Source organism: Ammodytes marinus, assembly GCF_949987685.1.
Source record: "Ammodytes marinus genome assembly, chromosome: 4".
NCBI classification, from domain to species: domain Eukaryota; kingdom Metazoa; phylum Chordata; class Actinopteri; order Uranoscopiformes; family Ammodytidae; genus Ammodytes; species Ammodytes marinus.
In genome coordinates, this window is record NC_137233.1 from 27,964,373 (window position 1) to 27,986,916 (window position 22,544).

At 40.5% G+C, this 22,544-nt stretch overlaps 2 protein-coding genes across 3 annotated transcripts in view; both read left to right on the forward strand.

Annotated features, from left to right (window-relative positions):
- LOC307249934 (tensin-2-like) overlaps positions 1-2,032 on the forward strand; it is a 33,281-nt gene extending 31,249 nt beyond the window's left edge. The window contains exons 25-27 of one of the 2 annotated variants that reach the window (XM_080026834.1): positions 118-186; positions 549-578; positions 785-2,032. In XM_080026834.1, coding sequence (XP_079882960.1) covers positions 118-186; positions 549-578; positions 785-929 — 244 coding nt within the window. In that variant the 3' untranslated portion in view covers positions 930-2,032. The remainder of the gene's footprint in view (positions 1-117; positions 187-548; positions 579-784) is intronic. The other variant, XM_080026835.1, reaches the window with a different exon arrangement.
- An 11,597-nt stretch (positions 2,033-13,629) lies between these two features.
- The window catches only part of LOC307249556 (vitamin D3 receptor B), a 30,084-nt gene continuing 21,169 nt past the window's right edge, over positions 13,630-22,544 (forward strand). The window contains exons 1-2 of the mRNA XM_080026341.1: positions 13,630-14,079; positions 14,388-14,461. The gene's annotated coding sequence lies outside the window, so the exon portion shown is untranslated. The remainder of the gene's footprint in view (positions 14,080-14,387; positions 14,462-22,544) is intronic.

Consider the following 22,544-nt stretch of genomic DNA (forward strand, 5'->3'; position numbering starts at 1 on the left):
ACATTCCTTATGCATGACTCAGTATGTGCACTAGCATGATAGTAACCTTTTCCACATAGTGTTCCTTAAGCTAATGCCAAAGACAAATGAGTCATAATGCCATATGTGTTTACACAGGCTATTTTTCAGGAGGCACTATCCACTCAGCAGTGTGACTTTCAGCAGTCTCAACCCCCAAGACCAGAGGTGGGTTACTGAGAGACATATTGAAAACTAAAAGTATAATGAATAAAAAAATAAATAATGTGTGCTTGTAAATGTTGATTGTTGTATATGTTGAAACTGCTGATCATCTTTGGCAAATGAAGTGAAATTGTGTGTGTGTATGTGTGTATGTGTGTGTTTGCTGCTGCTGCACACATACTTTCTGCATTGACTTATATTTTATAAATATAAGGTTCTTGTGATTTGTGTCCGTTTCTTGCTCTGCTTGTGTCTGCCAGACCTCTATCAGAACCTTGTCTTTGTAAAAAAAAAAAACGTAGTCTTTGTTATTCACGTTTTCCTACGTTTTGTCCCTGTGTCTATCTTGTGTACCCGCGCTTCAGGTGGACTAACTCTGATAGCACTTCAAGCAAGTAAGTGCTTGTGTCACCTTTGCGTTTTTCTTTGCTAGTGATTTTATTGACTGGTACAATGTGCTATACTCTGCATGGCAATTAAAAAATCACAATCAGATGTGTTACTCTGACCTCTCCAAGTAACATTAATTTACATTAACAGTTATTTTTTTCATTGTAAAATATTATTTTTCTTGACCTTTAAATGGCTCCTTTTGCTGCAGGATGTTTGGCTTCGTGGCGAGGCGGACGGGCAGTGCCACAGAGAACGTGTGTCACCTGTTTGCAGAGATGGATCCCGAGCAGCCAGCGGTGGCCATTGTCAACTTTATCAATAAAGTCATGCTGGGACCACAGCTACACAGATGAGAGCGAGCAGGAGAATCTGAAAACTCTGGAACGTTTGGGGATCTGGGGGAAATATTAGTATGATTTTGCCATTTTTTTTTTATGAAGTGTCTTTGTATTTGTATAGGTGGCATCACTGTGCTCAGTTCTATGATTGTTTTGTTTACAGAATCCTGAACTAACATTTATAGAGAAATAGTTCAGTAAGTAGAAGAGCAAAGTGAGATTTTTTCATTTGTTCAAGTTATTTTATTTGTTTAACATGTCAACATAATTCACAAAAAACTTCCGATTCGCGTCAGTGACAATCCATTTGCCACAGTGTTACTTATATAAATAACATTGTGAATCAACATCTAGAGCTAAAGGAAAAATGGTTTAGAAGGTCTTCAGCAATGGGGTAGAATTACAGTCACAACAGTCAGATTTTTGAGGGGTTATGTTTAAGTGCCATAATTGCAATTTTGTTCGTGAGCCTATGTTAGGTGAAAAACAGTAAAGTAAGTGAGTAAACAAAATAAATTATGTTATCTAAGGAGAAAGTTAATTTGGCGACATTTTACTATTTACATATTTATAACAGCTTTTTGTTCCCATTGCAACTAAACAATTAAAAGTGTATTTTTTATTAAAGTATACGGTAAACCCTACAATTTAAAAGATGCACAATAAAATCTTATATAGCTAAATACATAAATAAATACATAAGCAAACAACAAAAAAGGGAGGTCAGCCTTATTGGCTAAATTAACAAATGTAGGCCTAATTTAGAAGATGATGGACAAAACATGAATAATTAGTTGTGCTACCCATGCATATAATAAAAAGCCTTACTTTAAGTTCTTATAGGAACATCTACAATGTAGCCAGGCCGGAAACTCAAGCATTCGTGTCAAATACATAACCATAGCAAAACAAAGTAAGTGAGCTATGTTTGAAAGGAGTTTAACTTTAAGCCAAAGACTTTATTGTGTAATGATGTTTGTTTTTTTTGTTAGTTTTTTGGTATCCATGTGTTTTCTATAAACTGTAACAGTATTTAGATTTTTTTTTTCAACCATTATTTTTCATAAGGGATTTTTATGTAAAGGAAGTAATATATTTCAGTATTTGAGTTGGTGAGAAGAACGGTCATTTTCGACATGGAATTTAAGTAATAAAATCAAATAAACTACAGTGTGTGTGCTTCATCATTTGATGGCTTAATTTGAATTATATTTTATTGCAGACTGGAACAAATACTTGATACTAGAGAGTAGACCAATTAATAATCGGTCTGCTTTGTGAGATAATCAGCCAATATCTATGCTAACGGGGCTAATTAAAAAAATAGATTATGTCTGCAAGACTGTTGGCAGCATCATCTGTGCTATGCTGTGTATCAATGTAAGCGTTATTTTTATTTTAACCCAAATATTTACTTTGTATTTTTTTCCTATTTTAATAACTATGGATTGCTTGACAGATACCATAAGTCCCTTATTATATGACAATATTTTAGAGAGCCAACACAAGGGAAGGCCAAATGCAATAAACTAAGCATTTTTTTAATTTTCAGATATTTTTTCTTTCTATATCTATTTAATATATGTTCATTCAAATTGGCATTATTAATTTGTTGTTTTTCATTAAATGCAAAAAAGAAAAAGAAAAGACCTGCTCTATAATGCACCTCTTTTGTTACAAGCAGTAAAGGTTGTAGGCTAAATGTAATTTTTTTGCACTTCTCACCTTGAAATAGCTTGATTCGTGACAAAAAATTGTCTTCAAGGTTTTAAATGGTATCCTTACTGATGCATTGCTGCCTCCTGGATATTTTTTTGGGAAGGGGGGGGGGGGTGTAGGCTAATTTGTTCAGCCGCGCTAATAAAACCAAAAAGCCATTTCTGTCAGGCATAATTACTCCGTGTGAAATAGAACCATAATGCCAGTTGTATGTTTCCATTTATGTCATCAACGCTTTACATTTGAATTCCAGTTTCCCGTTACTATACATATTATACTGACAAATTAAAAGGACGAGGTCCCACCGAGATTTGAACTCGGATCGCTGGATTCAAAGTCCAGAGTGCTAACCATTACACCATGGGACCAACTCCACAGCCTCTGCTGCCAGAACTGTATTTCTAGATACATTCTATCGTCAAGTAATTACTTTCTAATGGTTTTCAGATATATATAAGTTTCTTGTAAATATGAAGGACCCGGTCATTTACGTCTTGATGGTAAGTTACTACGGTATTATTAGCTTAATAGGAGTAACGACTACCCTGTGTTTCAGCATTGCTATTGAGCAAACTAAAGCTAACCTAGCTTATTACAGAATAAGCTAACGAAACTCGCCGTGTTTAGAGACAGCAGCGTCGGGGTGTGAAACCATACGTATATTAGCTGTATGTATATGAACCTACGCATTAATCTACAGGTACAGACGGTCTACCACGTTTGTGTAACCCCCCACGCCGATAAGTGTCATCAAATACATCACTAAAGTCTCATCCATTGCTTTTAGAACGGTGGTCTGCTAGCTAGCTAGGCTACTCGTTATCCGGTTTCTCAAAATAAAAGCTCTGTTTTCAAAATAAACGTTTATTAGATATTTTGCTACAAGTTTACAGTTCCTGTTTGTGGTCTTATTTTTTATGTTGAGTTTATTTACTATCCTTTCATACTAATGCTAAAAACTGGAACATAATGTTTTAGCTTAATTCAACTGATTGCATAACGGAAACTTGACCACCTTTGAAGAAATATAATTACTGTGTTGGTAAAGAACACTGTCAAAAGTTAAAGGGCAAATATTATGCTAAAAGTGCTCTGTTTTTCGCTGTGGCATGTTGGGGAGAAGGCGCCTGCACAGCGGACAAAAACAGGCTGGACAAGCTGATCAAGAAGGCCAGCTCAGTGGTCGGGGCTGAGCAGCTCAAGGTTCAGCAGGTGGCAGAGGCCAGAATCCTCAACAAACTGCATACAATAATGATCATCCCCACTCACCCACTCCACGCCCTGAAGGTGATCAAGAGCAGCACCTTCAGTCACAGGCTAATTGCACCAATGTGCAAAACGGAGCGCTACAGGAAGTCCTGTTTACCAGCTGCCATACGATTTTATAATGCACAAAAATAACTTTGCACTTTGTAGTATTTATTATTGTATTTATTGTTTTTTATCTTTTTTTAAGTATTTTAGCTATGAGGGAATGTGTGTTTGTTATGTCTGTCCATACGCTGTTTGTGACACTGTAATTTCCTGTAAAGGATTATTAAAGGATCTATCTATCTATCTAAATCTCGGTTTTAAAGGTATATTTCCAAGGTCTACTAGAAAAGGTTCATGGTTTATTGTTCAAAAAACCCATTAGTTTTCTACCATTGCCCATGTCTTCATCGCCTTTTCCAGCCTTTTCTGCTCTCTATCTCAAAAGGTTGGTTTTGACATCTACCACCCTTAGCAAAAATCCTAGTCTGCTCTGACTGGTCAGATCTACATGGGCGTGCATGCACCGCCCTGCTCATTTACTCTATACCAACCTATATGGGCATGGCACACACCCAGCTGTCAGTTTTGTTTACTTTTGGCCAATGCAGCATGGAGACCAATGTAAACATGTTTAGCTTCCTTTCTACCACAAATATCGGCACACTAACCAGTTCTAAACTAAAAGATGTACAACTGAACCTGTTCAGACAGGAGTCTGAGCTGAAAACTGTGAAAATGGCATCAAGATTTCTGATTTCCCTGACATTATCCTCAGGTAAATACCGTTTAATTGTGTCACAGTCAATAACAGAATATGAGCTAAGTATTTATGCATAAACTCTCTAAACTGGTAACATACACCCTGTTTTACGTTTGTCTTTACAGGTCTGTGGAATGATCTCCAGCCCAGTGGAGTGAAAAAGCTTTGGTTGTGAAACGATACTGAGTTGACATGCAAAAATGTACAATGCTTTAGGTTTGTCAGAGCAGCAAATGATCTGACACCATTTCAATATCTAGTAGATAATGTATCATTTGTATTGTGATCACTCATTCATAATAAAGTTTTACTGTTAAAAAATGCATTGTGTTGCTTACTGTCACTGTTTGCTACCTGTTGTAAAGAATTACTTGAAACTCACATTTTCATAGTCAGGATGTTGGACACAATTTCTGACCACATAGACTTATACATTTTTAATTTCACCCCTTTATCTTGCTGAATATTTTCTCTGATAAAACAGTATCATTACATTTTAAAAATACCAAAAACATCCTTAAAAATAAAGCAGTTTATTCATAGCCAGTGGAATGAAAATATAAAGTGTACATATCAAACAGAAGCAAAGCCATAACTTTTATGTAACTGCCCAGTTGTTGGGCCTGAAGAAGACCACCTGTCCCACCCAGTGAACACATCCTCCTCTGATGGAACGGATAGTGTGACGGTCTTGGTGGCTCCGTCAGGTCACTCAGATAGCTGTAAAACATGGCACATTCAATGTTACATCATGTAGCCTAGCTGATATGTATGCCTACATCATAGCCTACATCTGTTATGGCAAAGCTACAAACTGATGAAAATATATGTTTTCTTCCACTATAAAATAAGATAGGCTACTAATGAATTCAGTATAGCCCTTGCTCAAGAAGCAACAAGTTCTGAGTGATACTGTGTGCTGTTTGAAATATATCGGACAGGAAACAAACACCAGCAGTGGCAACTTACTGTATTTCTGTGTATGACATTACACTGGAGATCATGTAATAGGCCTACTGCTGCTTGTACCACACCTGCTTATAACCACTCTGTCCGCAGACTTATTGCGGTGTGTACTTTAGCTATACAATCAGACAGCTTGCAGGTAGCAGGATGAAGAACTAAATCCCAACCGCAAACGCCACAAAAAAACTATTAAAGACAAAAGGAATACACAAAGTGTGTTGCTTTTACACCAGCGTGTCAAGACACCATACACTTTAACCCCCGAGGAGCTCACGGGATAACTTAACGGGAATTAACTAGTCACGCAGTGTTATCTCTGGTAACTCAACGGCGGCCCGTTGTCCTGTAAATCAAAGAAAAGGAACGGCGGATCTTAATCTGGCTGGTTAGTTATATAAGGTCCGCTGCTCTATCCAAACCCTCACGCTTCATTGTCCAGAGTTTATGAGTGTATTTCTCCCCGGGAGAAGTTGTACAATGAAGTGGGACAGCTAAGCTAGGCAAAGCTAGACTGCGTCCCAGACCGCCGCTATTAGTATCCCGAAGTATCGCCACACTTTATTTCTGTCTACAGTAATGTGACTGTGTGTGTGTGTGTGTGAGGGAGAGCGCTGCACAGACGCACACAGGTTGACTGTCAGCGAATTGTTTCCTAGTTTGAGGGGGAGCTCAATACGAGAACGCCAGCAACAGGAAGTGGAGGTGCAGCGTTGGTAGCCGACGCCAGCGCTAATAGACACTGGCGAAACCCGTTCAGCCAGACTACGGCAGGACTAACGTGAGCTCACAAAAGAGCCAAAGAACAGTCAGTGCCAAAGACTCACAGCTCTAACCGTTAGCATACAGCTAACGGTAAAGCTAGCGGACGCTAAAGCTAACTACTACTAGACTAAATTGCCAATCAACTGCTGAGTTTCTGGTGAGCTTTCCCGTGGGAGTATAATATGTTAATGAAAACCGACCAATTTCGTCATCAGTCGGTGTATTTTGGAACAGACCATCAAATCCCCCCTTTTTCGAAATAAGCATCCCAGAAGAAACTGACATATTTGTCTTTTTGAAGCTTGTGTGTGCTGGTAGGGACCCCAATAACCTAAAAAGTGTGCCCAAACACCGGAAAAGTCAGTTTTTCATAATATGTCCCCTTTAAAAGTTTGTTTATGCTGGTGTGAATATGGCTGGTTGGTTTGTGCATTACCATACAACCAAGACACTGAAGACTAAGTGTTCTAAAGCATCTAATTAACCAGATACGGAAGTGTTTTTTAGTCTGTTTCACAGGTTCTCGATCCAACTCTACTCTCAACTTGATCCAATTGACTATAGGCTGAACGATAGACTATAATGTGTGAGGGGTAGTCACTTACATAATATGCCAACATATCATATGGCATTATTATAGGCCTTTATAAGATATTCATGCTTATTTGTTTTATGGTTGAGGAACAATACAGGTTCCACTTTGGTGTGATTGCTTGGAACAAGCTCAGTCGGTTACATAGTAAGCCCTCAGGGATTCTTGGCTGGCTTCCTATGTGCCATTTAGAACAATGCCATGCAGTAAAATGTAGCACAGTTGTGATGTAATAGCCCAGGGACCCATGTGTGATGATAGTACAGTATAGTAAATTGTGATATTAAAGGCCAGGTCGTCCCTCATCCTCCCAGAAGATGGAACTAGAGGGTTTAAGGTAAACCATGGTTGCCTTCTTGGGTCAGAACTCCATATTGCAGCTCCCGGAGAGTACTCTGGAGGAAAACAGTAGGACCACGGTATGAGGTTTCAAATGATTCTGTCTGTGAATTAAATATAACAGACCCTCTCACTGTATCAGTACATTTGAGAAATGGCTCATGTAGCAATTGTAATAGCTGTTTTCAATCAATCCTGTTATTTTTGTGCTTTATGAAGTCTAAGAACTGTGGGAGTTCCGGGAACATTTTTCACCCCCTCTCGGCTTTCTTCAGAGGAATTATAAAAAGAAAAATAACCTTTGGTCTCTTAAGTAAATATTTGAAGACAACAAAGGAATTCCAACAATGCTCAAGATCCGCTGCCATACCAAACTTTGAAGGCAAGAAACGGATATGTGAGTGAAAACTCATTAGCTCGCACGTGATATCAAACCATAAGTCACACTTAAAAACGATTTCTGCACGCATGCGTATCATTAACTTTTATAACTGTTAAAACAGTGGCTTCCCACACACTGACATGTTTTATTAATGCTTTCAGAAGATAAACAAGTTACGATACCCTTCATTATTTCACTGATGATTGTATTAATTGTGTATATTATTAAGTGTATACTGAAGTAGGCTACGATATCTACCATGTTGAGGTTCTTGTACTTTACTTACATTTTTCAAATTCTTTCAAAATCTTTGAGGATGGTAAGAATTACCCTATTTTTGATGCAGATTAAATTAAATTTAACCAACTATGTTACTTCATCTGCAGCACTAAATTAAATTACATTAAAATAATTACAGTATTTAGCAGGGCAGTACACAACTGTAATACAAGGGAAAATAACCAAACCAAAGAGTCCAAAACAGGACATGAAGGAAAAAGAAAGTGATATTACAAATTGTACAAAAAAACAACTGTACAATGGAGGCAGTAAAGGCAGGATATTTGGTTATACATTTAACGGTCTGATGGCATTGAGGAAGACGCTGCCCTGAACCTGCTGGCTCCGGAAATAATACTCACGTAATGTTTTCCAGGCGGTAGAAGACTGCATAGTTTGTGGCTAGGTACGAGTGTGGTCTTGGATGATTCTGTGGGCCTCCTTTCAAGTGTCTCCTGTGGTAAATGTCCTGGAGGGTTGCTCGTTTATTGCCTGTGAGAAACTGTGCTGTTTACATCACCTGCTGTACAGCTTAACAGTCCATGGTGGTGCAACTTGGACACCACACAGTGATGCAGCTGCCTGCTACACACACTCTCAATGTAGCACATGGTAAAGGTTGTGAAGATCTACAGAGCTGAGCTAAATGTATATGTCATCATTGGGCTACTCCATATCACTGATCCAAAGGAACTTGAAACTGCTGACTCTCTCAACTAAAGGCATTTTGAAGAGAGTATGGGTGTTTTCTCATCGTTCACAATGATCTCCTTTACCTTGCTGTCCCGGTGGCCCCATATATTTGCACACACATAACACGTTTACTGGGAGATATTGCTAGAAATCAAAATAATGGTTATAATGTTCAAATTTAATCTGATACTAGTTAGAAGTCCAATTTGTCCCCATACCCCTACCATTTGTTTTGCATGTGTTTGAATTTTACAAACATATTTTACTGTTAATTAAGTATGTCTTCCGAAATCCATTTCTTGCTGAAAGCCAGAAATACTATACGATTTTCGTTCTTATATTATCAAAATGAATAAAGTGACTGCTGTTGGCAGTGCTGCCATTCTCAAAGTGATGAAAGTGGGGCTGTGCTGTGCCACCTAAACTGTATGTGTGATCAGGGAGTACTGGCATGGGCTCGAGTGATGAGAATGAGCAGAGGAAGTGCCAGCCCTGACTGTCAGTGGCCTGCTTGTCTGCAAGTCCAGGATTCAGTTGCACACAGGCGCTGAGGTTTGGGTAAATTATACTGAATGTGGTGTTGTAGCGTAATCAACATCATTCTCTTTTTAAATGTGTTAACAGTGCAGCATGGAGTCAAGGTGATGTCATCGTCAGTTGAACATTTTACTCTTTGCTTACTGCCGGCTGTCTAGATAGCTTGGGGGGGAAATTAGTCTATGTTGGTTTTGACCACCAGCCCGAGGTATCCCTTGATGACAGAAGTAAGTGGAACAGGGTGGTCCTCAGTAGGATATCCTGGGTTTCACAGGCACTTCATGAATGCATGCTGTATTGCTCTTAAACACTACAAATTGGAGCAGGCAACAGTTGGGTGTATCCACAAGGAAATCTGCCAGCTAATCTGCACCTGGTTAGAGATGCTCTCAGGTGTTTTAAGTGGTCTTCTTTAGCATCTGATGATACTTGTTTCATGCCTGTTTATTTATTTATTTGCACACACTCAACACACTCAACAAATACATTAACACATGTAAAGATTAAAAGAGTATGTGCTGGAGAGGTCAGAAACCCGAATGGGCTTATCGAGTGACCTCTCCAGGTTACATATAAACAAAAAAAATATATAAAAAAATATATATTTATATATAAAAAGAAAACAATTACCAAAACCAAGCAAACAAAACAAAAACAAAAAACATCAAGACCCACAAACAATCACAAACGAATAAACTGCATCTAAATAAAAAGATAAGAAAACTAAAAAAAAAAAAAAAAACAACAAACAAAAATAAGACAATCATTCAATAGCCACTCGACTGCACTATCCCTCCAGCAATTGTTCTTTTAACTTCTTCCTGTATACAGGCAAAGAGGATGAGCTGAACACCAGGTGCGAATAGCGATTCCATAGCGAAACACCTCTGCACTTCACAAAGTTCTGTCCTCTGGTGGTATGAGAAAAAGGAACGTGCAGCATGTCTCTTTGTCTGGTTAACATAGAGTGAGATTTCACATTGCTCGGGAAATATAATTGGAAGTGTTCTGGTAGGGTATGACCTTGAAATTTGACTTTATAGACAAAAATACACGTTTGCAAGATATTTATATTATAAACGGTTAGTATTTTAAGTTTAAAGAATAAAACTTAAAATGTTAACCTGCCACTGTTTGTGACCTTACTAATGTTGTGGAATTGAAAATATCAACCTCTTAAAAGATGAGAATAGGTAATTGATACCAGATGACACAATGTTTACATATTGATTGATTGATTGATTGATTGTCTTTATTTCGAACATGCAAGCAATAAACAAATAGATGAATAAATAAAAAAAACAAACAAAAGCAAAAAAATAAATAGAATAAAAAAAAAACAGACACTTTCTACATGCTCGAAAGGGGGTAGGAGGAAGTAAACAACGTATCTAGTCCTACCCCTTAACAGATCAATTTGGCTTGGATAGATTATGTTATTAGCATGTCAGTATAATAAAAAGCTATAATAATGCATATATACATGAATACCGAATCATTTTGTGTATATAATACAAAATAAACAGATCTTTAATGTTTGCAAACATGAGTCGAGACAACAATCAAGCAATGGGATTGTAATGAATTGACTGGAGAAAGGCAGTCTTTCTCCAGAGGTTATAGCAAAATCTATTTACGCACGAACATCAGCCTACGTAATATATTTTCAGGGTTGGAATAGTGAGACATAACAAACATATGTTGGCGCAACCTAGTCTCCAGTACATACTATCTCAGATAAGACAACCTGACTTTATCTTACATAAGACTAAGGTCAGAACAGTTTGGTCTATTGTATGAAGATTCACAATTTATGACAATACAATATAATATAAATATATTTCATATATTTACACAATATTAATTTCCATAACACTAAAAATACATAAACCATTTTTTGCAATCATAACGCCCCATAATTTCCCAGTGTTCCACTTAAAAAATAAATGCATATCCTCTAAATGTTTCAACGCAAAACCCCCTTTGATTTGTATACTAATATTTGTGTTCAACTGATGTGTCCTGCACTGTGGTTGCACAAGAAAATAGCCTAAAGTCTATCCTGTCTGTCCTTAACGCCTGTGCCAGTATGCACTCTTTTACAATGAATTAATTTATGTCACTGCAACGGTGTGGTAAATACAAATTCCCGTAGTTTTTGTGGGTTAAGTGTCTCTGATTTATGATTTCCACTCTCCTGCTTTCCAGACAGCGAGCCAGCTCACTGTGAAGGGCTGGAGCATCTGAGGACACAAAATGGCTGGGCCAGGATACATGTCTGACATGGGCGTTGCGGAGCCAAATAAATCCCCATTAGCTGAAGGGCTTGATCCAGCGCTGCTTCCAGACTTGGAGACCGCCCAAACCACAGGACAAGGATCAACTCTCCATGAGCATGAACATAACACCCACACAATTTACTACTAGTTACTGGTCATAAATCAACTCATAACAAGCTTATGACACCGGCCTAAAGGGCAGTAGGGCTCCGGGTATGCAAATTCTGAGGTTAAGGCAGAGCACAAAATTAAAACTGGCGAACCTGAGTCTGTGGTTGACATTGAACTTTGCACATTCGTGCTTGTGTTTTTATTGCGTGGCCCAAAGTGTTGCGTGGTCTGTACTCACAGCGGGTGACTGTGTAATGTGGAGTGGACTGCCGGGATACAATACTTGTCGTTCTGGAGGCAAGACAGCGCTGGCAGGAGATTTAGAAAGCAGACAAGCAGTGTACAACATACTGTGGCTCTAGCACTATGCTGACTGTTCTATCAATGCAGGGGATACATTGGGGCTTCTGAGCAGGCAAATATAACTGATACACATTTGATCGATCAGAATGTGAGGGGAAGGCACAATAATATATTGCTAAAATCTGTTTTTGACTCATCTGTATGTGCATTGCTGTTTCCATTTTTTTTTTCAAAAATAAAGACGAAAAGTACATAAGTATATTTTGTTAATTTAAACATAGCACATACATGTCATTGGAAATAGAAAGTGTGGTAGTTATGCTCTTTGTAGGCCTTTTTTTATGTATTTGAAAATATTTATATTTTAAACAAAAATAAAACGTCAGAATTAATTGGTAGGCCTACAGTTGAAAGGGAGATTGTTATCGCATAGTAGGCCTAAACGATCAATATTTTTTTACAGTAGGGGTAGCCTATGCATTCTCTTTACCTCTTGGTTTCAGCCTGCTCTGGGAGTAAATCACGATTAGTTGGAAGAGAGGATATAGGCCTATTGGACCGGATGAGGCCCTCCTCTCTCTTTCCCTTCTCCTCTTCGTTTCTGACGCCTATACTGTGTTTACGTTACAGACACTCCCCTGACCTTCACCCAGGCCCCCTCCGCTGGCCTCACACACACACACACACACACACACACACACACACACACACACACACACACACACACACACACACACACACACACACACACACACACACACACACACACACACACACACACACACACACACACACACACACACACACACACACACACATCAACCAACCACCATTAGCACATCATAGAGCTCTAACGTGCTCACAAATAACATCCAAATAAATAAATGCGTCACAAAAATCTTGGACTTTGTCTTGATGAGGAGCAAAATAACATCAGCAGCTATGTTATCCCATTGTGATGGTGTAGTGGTGTTATTGAATCATCTATTTTTAGCATACTCGGCCATCTCTCATGCATTGCAACTGTACGGCAAGATCGCCATGCAGGCAGCGGAATTGCTCTCCAGCCTACCACCGTACTGCAGAGTAGACACACCCCTCCGACACACACGCCTCACTGCACACAACACAATTGCAAAGTGTCAAAGAAATAATGAACCTAAATACACAAAAGTAATGCTGCAGGATCAGGAAGGGCTTATGCTATCATTACAAATGCGTGATATCGATGGTGATGGTTTTGTGGCTTATTTAAATTTCAAATGTAAGGGCTCAAAGCCCATGGTTGCAAAACAAAGACACTCCGGTTGCACGAGGGACACACGACCCTTAACGGGACGATTTGCACCCACCACCGCATCACGCCGTGTCTAATGTTAGTGCGGTAATCCCTGCACCGGGCGTGGGTTGATTCAGAGATCAGAGGTAAAACTATGTTGCTTTAAACCTCACGCGGTCAAAGTTGTTTACCTCTTGGTTACCTCTGACGTCACGACACACCCCTGTTTGAAGGGGCGGTCCTCTGCCTGACGGACACCGGAAGCGACTAAACAAAGACGAACTGAGCCGAAATGTCACCAATCACAACGCGGGACACACACCAAGCCCACCTGTGATTGGTTAGCGGAGGGGCTGGGGGGAAATCCCACTTTCCCCGTAGAGGTCCCGAAGAGGGGGCGGTGCATAACAAAAAGTAATGGCCATCTATTTGGGTCCTGAAAAAGGAGGGGTATATCAGGTCGGACTACCGTTGTGTGTTATTGAGTTGTATTAATGTTAGCGCGTAGGTTTGTGGCCGTAAGCGATACTCTGTCACGCGTCGAACCGTTTTCACGTTGGTTGTGCGTTGGTCGCGGGCGCAGAACGATTAATACGCTGGCCGAACTTGGCTCCGCGTTTTAGGGTTAAGCTGCTCGGCTAGCCACGCTAACGTTAGCTACTACCAGCGCCGCGGTGTGTGCGAGTCAGCGTCTGGAAGGGCGTACGAGTTTGACGTTTTCTCCCCCAAGTCTCCTCACATTTCTGACTTACTTAGTACAACGCGCCCCCACCCCCCCTCTTCGCTGAGCTAACCTACGCAGTCAACATGGAGGACACACACTTTGCCAGAGCATGAAGACGACGAGAGGACTGGACTACTAAAGAGGATTAAAAGCAACTCGTTCTTGATGGGGAAAAGTTGAGCCGTGGTAGGAAAACTCGCATGCACAGGGGGAATAGTGAAAATACTCGAGTTATTGTGATTTCTCTTACTCAAGACCACATAAGGAAATATGTTTAGCACAGTTTGGGTCTGTTGTTCGATCGGCGTGTGTGCCCACGTAACGTTACAATTGCCTTTAGTGCTGCATGATGATGATGATGATTACCGAATGTGTGTATGTTGCTGTTGAAAATAATTCAGCGTTACATAAACAGAGCAACTGCAGGTCAGGTACTAGGAGTAGAGGCCCACTGAGTGACTTGCGACATGTCATTTTGCTTTTGTATTGAACAGGATTAACAACTTGGGATACACCGAAGAAAGCTTTCAAGTTTTACCTATTGTGCAAGGGCATGCTAAAACCTCAGGTAAGAAATTATTCCTTTTTGCTCCTTTGTCATACCTGACGACGCGCACACGTGCTGTACGTTCGTGTGATGTCTTTGAAGAGATACGTTGTGAAATTGCCTTTTCAGATGTAGTTAACTCCTGTTATTTTTTTTCTCGTGTTCAGTTTATTTTCCCCTTTTGAATTTACACATTTCTGACCAGATTTCCTGGGATTGTTGTAGTCCCGTGATTTCACAACTGTGACGTATAGTATTTACTCTCACCACACAGGGATATTAATCTGTTAAGAAGATAGTATATCATTTATGAACTGGTAGCCTGAAATTAGTAAGACTGAAATAACAGAATACTGAAGTGTGAAAACATTTGCAGTCTTTAAATTGGAAATATCAGTACTTTACAAAACTTTTGTTTAACTTAAAGGTCACATATTATGCTAAATGCACTTTTTAAATGTGTTCTAACATATCCATGGGTCCACGGTGTGCCTAGAGACTGCCAAAATATTAAGAAAAATAACAATCTCTCCTTTTCTCACTCTCCCCCTTTCTGAAACCCCCACCCCTCCCCCCCAATATACTCCTGTCAGAATTCTCCTCGTTTCTGACCTCACAAACTGGAAAGCCAGAAGCTTCCACTGTGCAGCCCACACCCCTATTTCTTATTGGTCCACGGCCCTGACAGACAGAGGGCGAGGCGTATCTGGCTTCGCTTCCGGACAGGGGGCGGGGGGTGGTCAAAGATTGTATATTTACACAATGGCCTATTTTAAAAAATAGGCCATTGTGAGATTAGCTGAACATCAGCATAGTACAATAAATTATCTGAAAGTTTTTTTCAGCAAACAATTAAAGAAAAACGTATTAGGAACCACTAAGACCATATAATATGGTGTATAATAGAACCGAAAAGTGTATAATATGGGAGCTTTAATGTGACCTAGATCATTGACACCGCTAATTTAGACTTGACTTTGTATGCTTTGTAATTAAATTTGTAGGGTTGGAAAGGAACTTGTTAATAATGTGCATATAGGTGTAGTAGCGTGTTTTCTTCTGTCCAAATAAGAACACTGTATATCATACAGTTACAGAGTGATCATTTCCCCATGCAAATGAATAGTACTATGACCTACTTGTGCCTTCAATAACAACACAGTGCAATGTCAATGCCAATTTCTATTGTCTTTTTAAAGACGTGATAAAATGGTGACGCGTCGCAGTGATCACACCTACTACGTGCAAAATTCAGCACTCTTCTCATGTAACAAACAGTTACAGTTTGATCTGAGTGTGAAAGGAGTTCCATCTCTGACACCTTTCACACACACACACACACACACACACACACACACACACACACACACACACACACACACACACACACACAGTTGGATAAGCAGAATAATTTATATTTGTACAGGTATACTTTTACGCTTTGTCCACTCACGTCATACTCAAGGAGGGCAGAGCCACTGGCTGATAATGACATCGTTAATTACTGCGGGTGTCTTGTCTTTCTTGCGTGTGAAATTGAAACGGCCCCCGGCTCTTCTCTCTCCGCTGCCCATCTCTCAAAAGAACATCTGAGGGGGACCAGATACCGCTAACAGCAAGGAGGCAGTGCTTTAATTCTCACACATATCCAATTCTGTTTATGAACCAGTTCCACACTTGAAAAAATAGCAGGTAGAATGTTGTTTTTGTATCAGCTGCTTCTCTGCCTGTTTTTTAGAGCTAGAGAGAGAGAGAGAGAGAGGAAAATGAATATGAATAGGGTCTTCCACTTCTAAACCCACTTTGCCAACTTGAGTTCAACGGTCACATATGTTCTGAATGTTCACGATGTGGAAATTTACGAGAGATGCAGACGGAACGGGAGACTCGACCCACATGAGGATCGAGAACGTTTCAGTGCTCAAATCCATTTGTGTTTTTCTAATTGGTCAGTAGAACTGAGCGCAGATTTTTGCGACGAGAAGCAACAAAATGGGGCCCCCTGTTTGTGTGTTTATTGACTGTTCCTGTGGCAGGTTGTTCGCGGAGCTGTGTGCTGCTGTGGCGATGGTACAGTCCATAAGGCCTCCGCAGGCCTGTACAGTGAAGTACACCGGCCCCTCCCCCCCTTCCGTGACTACAGTAATTGGTTGCTTCCTTTCACATGTAACCCTATAGAAAGAAAGAGGCTGCTGTACTTAACTGTAAAGACCCACTTGTATGTACTGGGTACATGTGTGCTGTTTGCCACACATGTTCAGATGCCTTTGAGACTAATGACAAAGTGTTATGTTCCCCCTAATGTCTTTGGTTCCTCAATTAGTGCCTGTGGTTAACCATTTCTAGGCCAAGCACATCACACAGGTAATATTTGTTGTAAATAGAGGGCAATGCATGCAGAAAAAAATCCTGTTGGGAAGCAAAATATACATCACTGTTTGATATCTAGGGAAGAAGATGTAAATTCAGATTTCATTTATTACATTCACTCGATTTATATATAGTTCCCTTTTTAAAAGTTGACTTTTTATTTGAAATACAAATGCCACCCTATTTTTCAATTTTATTCTTTACACTTTTAAGAAGTATTTCCTGGAAAAGGAGACAGCGTTGTATGGAGGTTATATAACTTTGACTTGTGGGCTAAGTGCATTTGCACCTACCTCACCCATGTGTCTGTTGTCTGTCCGGTTCTGTCCAGTTGGACGTCTGCGTGCACAACTCTGTGTGCTTGAGAATGTGCATTCTCTGTTAGATCCAGCATAGACATAAACAGGACTTTTCGGTGTGTGTATGTGTGTGTGTGTTTGAGTGGGCCTCTCCCTGCCTCGTCTCTTTCCCCTCTCCAGAGTCCAGCAAGGGGCCCAGCATAAGGGGGCAGGCTGCCGTCACTGCCTCTCTCCCCTTGCAGGCCAGCGCTGGGGCCTTGGTGGGGGGGTAGTGCACAGAGACCATAGGTTTGGACACGGGACATGGGACCCCCCACCCCTTCCCACCCCAGTTTAGCCCATCCTGTGGGGCACAGGTCACCTTGTCATGTGCTATTACTGCTGCTGTAACATGCTCCCTGTGATCGCAGGAAAAGAGCATGAGATAGACCCGTGGAGAGAAAGGGAGGGAAGCGAAGGGACAGGACTGGACTAGTCTGCTCAGCCAGTTGTTTAGCTGCATAACAGACTCAGTTTGTCGACTTTGTTGCTGTAAGGTCCACATTGTCTCTTTTTGTTCATTGTTCTCATTCTTCTATCTGTTCTCCCCATGTTGTTGTTTTTTCTCTGGATTTTTTCTAAACACTGTCCAGATTTGAATTAAACTTCATCTGTCACAAATCCCAGATCATGTTTTCTTGTTCTGGTACTTGTTTTCTTCACCCCCACCTTCCTCCTTTCTTTTCTTTTTTCTCTCTAAAATTTCCCTTTTTTTCACCCTTCTATTCTGTCGTTATTGTGAATGTCCGCGATTGAATCGAAAGCCTGTGTATTTCCACTGTAGCCCAGCTGTCTGCTGTAGCCTGGGTCATTCCAGATCTGATTTGTTTTATGTCTCTTCTGTACTCGTAGTGACCCAGCCCGAGGTATGCAGTGAAACACATCGCCTTATGTTTTCTCCCTCCGACCCTTTCCACAACTTCTCCTCGTCTTTTCTTTCTCTCTCGCTCCCTCTCTCACTCTCTCTCTTTCCTCCCTTTAAATCTCTCTCCCACTCTCTCGCTCTCTTTTTTTCCCTTTAAGAGAAACTTTTGGCAGCATGGAACAATTTCAGAACCATTTGTAGGATTGCGTCATGTGATGCGGATGGAGGATGCTCATTGGACTGTCAGAGGGCCTCCTTCTCCCACTCAGGCGTTCCACAGCAATCCCTCTCTTTCTTCCAGCGCTGTTATAGGTCTGGATGTGATTCCGACTCTGATTCTTATGTGTTGGGATGTGGTCTGTAAGCTCATTGCTGACATTCTTGGGACATGATGCCAGAGGTTTTTTATTTCCCGCTTTCCCCTCGCTTTTCGGCGCGTCTGAGTGCAGTTAAAACGATCCCCGCTATTTGAAATGCTGAAAGGATCCTCCTCTTTACCCACTTTGCGCTATATTGCCCTCTCCTAAATTACATTTAATTCCAATTTCCAGGCACTAATGGCACCACTTAATTAGGTGTGTTAGTCGGTGGGCATTGGTGGAGACGTTGGGTTTTATAATCACTTGATATTGACTTTGATGAAAGTTAATCTAACATCTGGGCTGCAGTCCAAATCTTTTCCACAGCTGAGGTCTCTCTTACACTTATGTATTTTTTTCTGTAAGTGACAGGGCACCTGACAAGGAAAACCAATAGCCACTTTCCTGTTTGGTAATCATAGAGTGAGACAATGGTGCAGCTGGAAATGAAATGGCGAGTAGTACAGAAGGAAATAAGCTACCTTATGAGTGGTGTTGGACTCCTGCCATGGTCCACTTTGGCACTTATCCCCGGTTGAAAATCTCACAGCAGCTCCAACTCACTGTAGATACAATCACTGCAGAAGCACAACACAGATTCATGAATTACTACTGTTCTAAGGGACAGCTCTCATCGCATAAACATCGTCTGCATCAAGTGTTAGCATTTCTCACATTAGCACCTAACACGTATTTACTCTCCGTTACTCAGGTTCACACCATCTGCAGCCGAGACTTCATATCACATTAATTGACGCCTAGTGTCAACTAATTAGAATGTGCAAGTTCCTTCTGGGACGCTGCAATGCAGAATGGGCACTTTATACTTTAGACTGATGAATGGGACTATGTGTGTTACTTTCTGGATATATTATATACAATGTGTTTGGATATTCCTATAACTCCACCACCAGAGTTAGAGATTTACCAGATGTTCATTAATCAATATTTAATCACTGGACTCTTTTTATATGACACACTGTACACATATACATATCCATAATGACAAGATGGGTGTGTTTTCTATCATGTTGAACTTAATTAGTACATACCACCAAGAGCAACATGCCGTTTATCTTATAGAAATGATGAGAATTCAACCGTTGTGCATCAAGGCTTTTTCCGACAGTGGCAGCTCCTAAAATCCAACCTGGGACCGGCTCTAGCGTCAGTCCCTGGATTACGAGACACATGCGTGTCATTTCAGCCATGATGGTGAATAAATCAAAGGAAAGGATGAATCACCGCTCCATGGCATGCTAAGTAGCACTTGTTCTTCCTCGGCTAGTTTGTTGGGTAAAAAGAAGAGGGAAACTCCCTAGCCTCTCTTCAAGCTACACCACCAAAATTGGGGTAATGTCTTTATTTTGCAGCTTTCACCACCCAGGCAAAATGACAAGCTAGAGTCGGTGTGCGGTCCTGCTCATAATTACAGCAGGCCTTATCTCTTGCTCATCGGCCACTACCGTGTCACTCAAGACTCCCACACTCCTGGCCACATCTAGCCCACATTGATTTTCCTTATTTCTATGACTTGATTTCTCAGATGGAGCCCATCGGTTTCTTATGTAACTGTCTTGAGTCTCCCAATATTCAGTTATGTCAAATATGCCAAACATTTCCTAGTTCCAGCTTCTCACATGTGTGGATCTGTTGCATTGTTCTCTATCTGTATCATTGTAATCTAATATATTTTTGGTGTACAAAACAAGTCATTTGGGCTTCTGGAAATAGTTGTGTTCCCCTGTTTTCTGCCATTTCACTGTTCAACCGAGGAATTTCAGCTTTACTGACTATAGAAATAGTTATTTGCAACCTTAGTTATAACATTGTTAGATTGTGTCCAACCTCACTTACAAACTCCGCAAATGGAAAAACTGTCCTGCTCAGGGTTATTACACATTGGGCGAGCAGGGACGTGTGCCTTGAACCTGAAAGTATATAAGGCTAAAATATACGAGTAAGGATTAAATACATCAATACCAATCGTTCTCTAACATACTATTTTATTGTCTAGGGAACACATTTCTTTCTTTGTCACAAGGACAAAGTGTAAACACACAAGCAAACAACACATAAGAGACCCAAATCTGCTCCTTTTTTTCATGCTATAAATGTGATTCCAACGTCTACAGCAAGTTCCTCCGATACTTCTCATGATGATAAGCTGTCAAGAGATTAGACATTTGTTTATATTTAGCCACTAGCCAGTAATTAAAGTGGCTTATGAATGTGTATTTTTAGCCATCTTATTTCCAAAATCACAAAAATGTGTTAAATCGCAGACTTGTTTTTCGCAGGTTGCTTATCTCTTCTGGCTGTGCGTCTGCTCCTCGTACTTTTTCCCTTTTCATATTAGCAACAGCCATCAGCCGGGTATGCTTTGTGGCACTGTGACTAAGAGGTCACCCCTCCCCTCCTTGCTGTATCCTTGTATATGTCCCTGTCCGTCTTAGCTCTGTCTCTCCAGCACCCGGCTCCTCCGTCTTTGGCCTGCTTCTCTCGTACATCCCTCTCTCCTGCGCCGCTGTCCCTTCTCTCTCCTGTGGGCTGGCACTTTGCTCTACGACTGCAAATAGCAAACGGCATTTCACAGGGAATTAGATCATTTCAACAATGTGTGAAGGGAGATGAAACGGACACATACGCGTAGTAAAAATACACCTACCATGTGACACACACTCACAACATTAGCAAAAGGAAGGTTGTAAACTAGGCACAATGTTACAACAATGTTACCTGCATTACTGAACTTCATTTAAAGTATGTAGTGATTCAAATAAGTGCAAAGCTGGGAATCTTCATGTGCACCGTCACCACCACTATACAATATTTACAAACACCCCAGGCTGCGTAAGAAATGAAAAATATTTTACACTCTGAAATGTGGCCGCCATAACGCTCATTTAGACTTTGTCCATGTTCAAGAGATTTGTCTCCTTCAGCTGGCGTAAGCTTAGTCCTGCTCATACTAGTCATGTGGCTGAGATGAGCTACCTTAATTAGCCGTGGTAGGTCTCCATGTCACATGGAATATGTGTAACTTTCATGGTCATTCACTGACTAAGATTTTCCATGTGTTACCTTTCTTGTGCTCTTCATATACCCCTAGCTTCTTGAGACATGCATATATCGCAACAAATTAAAAAAATATTATGCCAGTCCCTTTTTTAAGTTAAAATAAGAGATTAAAGGTGCTACAAGGAACTTTGTAAAATATTGGACAAAAGCGGTAGTATTTTTACGACACCAGCTGTTGTAAAGCTCTTTTCCAGCGCATGCTGGCCGGTCTCTCGTGATCAGTCCATGTTGAAAGAGAATGAACGAGAGATGGCAGAATGGATCACGACGATTCATGCATTGACCCGGACAAATCCATTAAAGCGGACCTATGATACTTTTTGACTTTTATGACCTATAAACGTTGTTATGATGATTTATAGTCATGTTTAACCATACTAGATTATCAAATAATGATGTACATGCATTTCGACGTATTCCCTGCTTACCGTCTGGGGTGTCTGTGCAGAGCACTAGACGCTATTCTAGCCAGTCGAGCAGTCACGTGTTCAAAGCGGCTTGACGCTTTGTAACATCGTGACGTCGCATGTAACTTGGTGTCGTCACCACGCGGATGTTTCCATGTATGGTAATGCTGCCACTTTCCTACTCGCGTCTGCCTCGCGCCCTTATAGGTCCATGCTTGCACCTCCCGCTACTGAAAGTGATCCGGAAGGAAGGTAACCAATCACAACGAAGTTGGGTTTTCAGGAAGGGAGGGGAGGGGGCGGAAATGTCAAAAGCAAAGTGTTTACAGGGCATGCTGGATCGCCAAAATAAGAGAAAGAGCTTCCCGAAAATCTACATAGTTTTTTGTGATGTGATTCGTGTCAGGTTGCTCTATAGCAGTGTAAAACAAGAAATTAAGACCAGAAAAGTAGTATAATAGGTCCTCTTTAATAAAAACTGCATTCTTTGCACTGATGGTCACGTTCGCTGTTACAGGTAATTTATGATCTTCAAATGAAAAATACTTAAAAGTACCTCGTTAGGACATTAAAGTCATGGTACACACACTATGACATGGAACCACCTATTGGACTTGATCTGTACAGCAATGAAGAACATGTTTTAATGGAAGAAAAACATGGTGGATTCCCAACAATTAATAT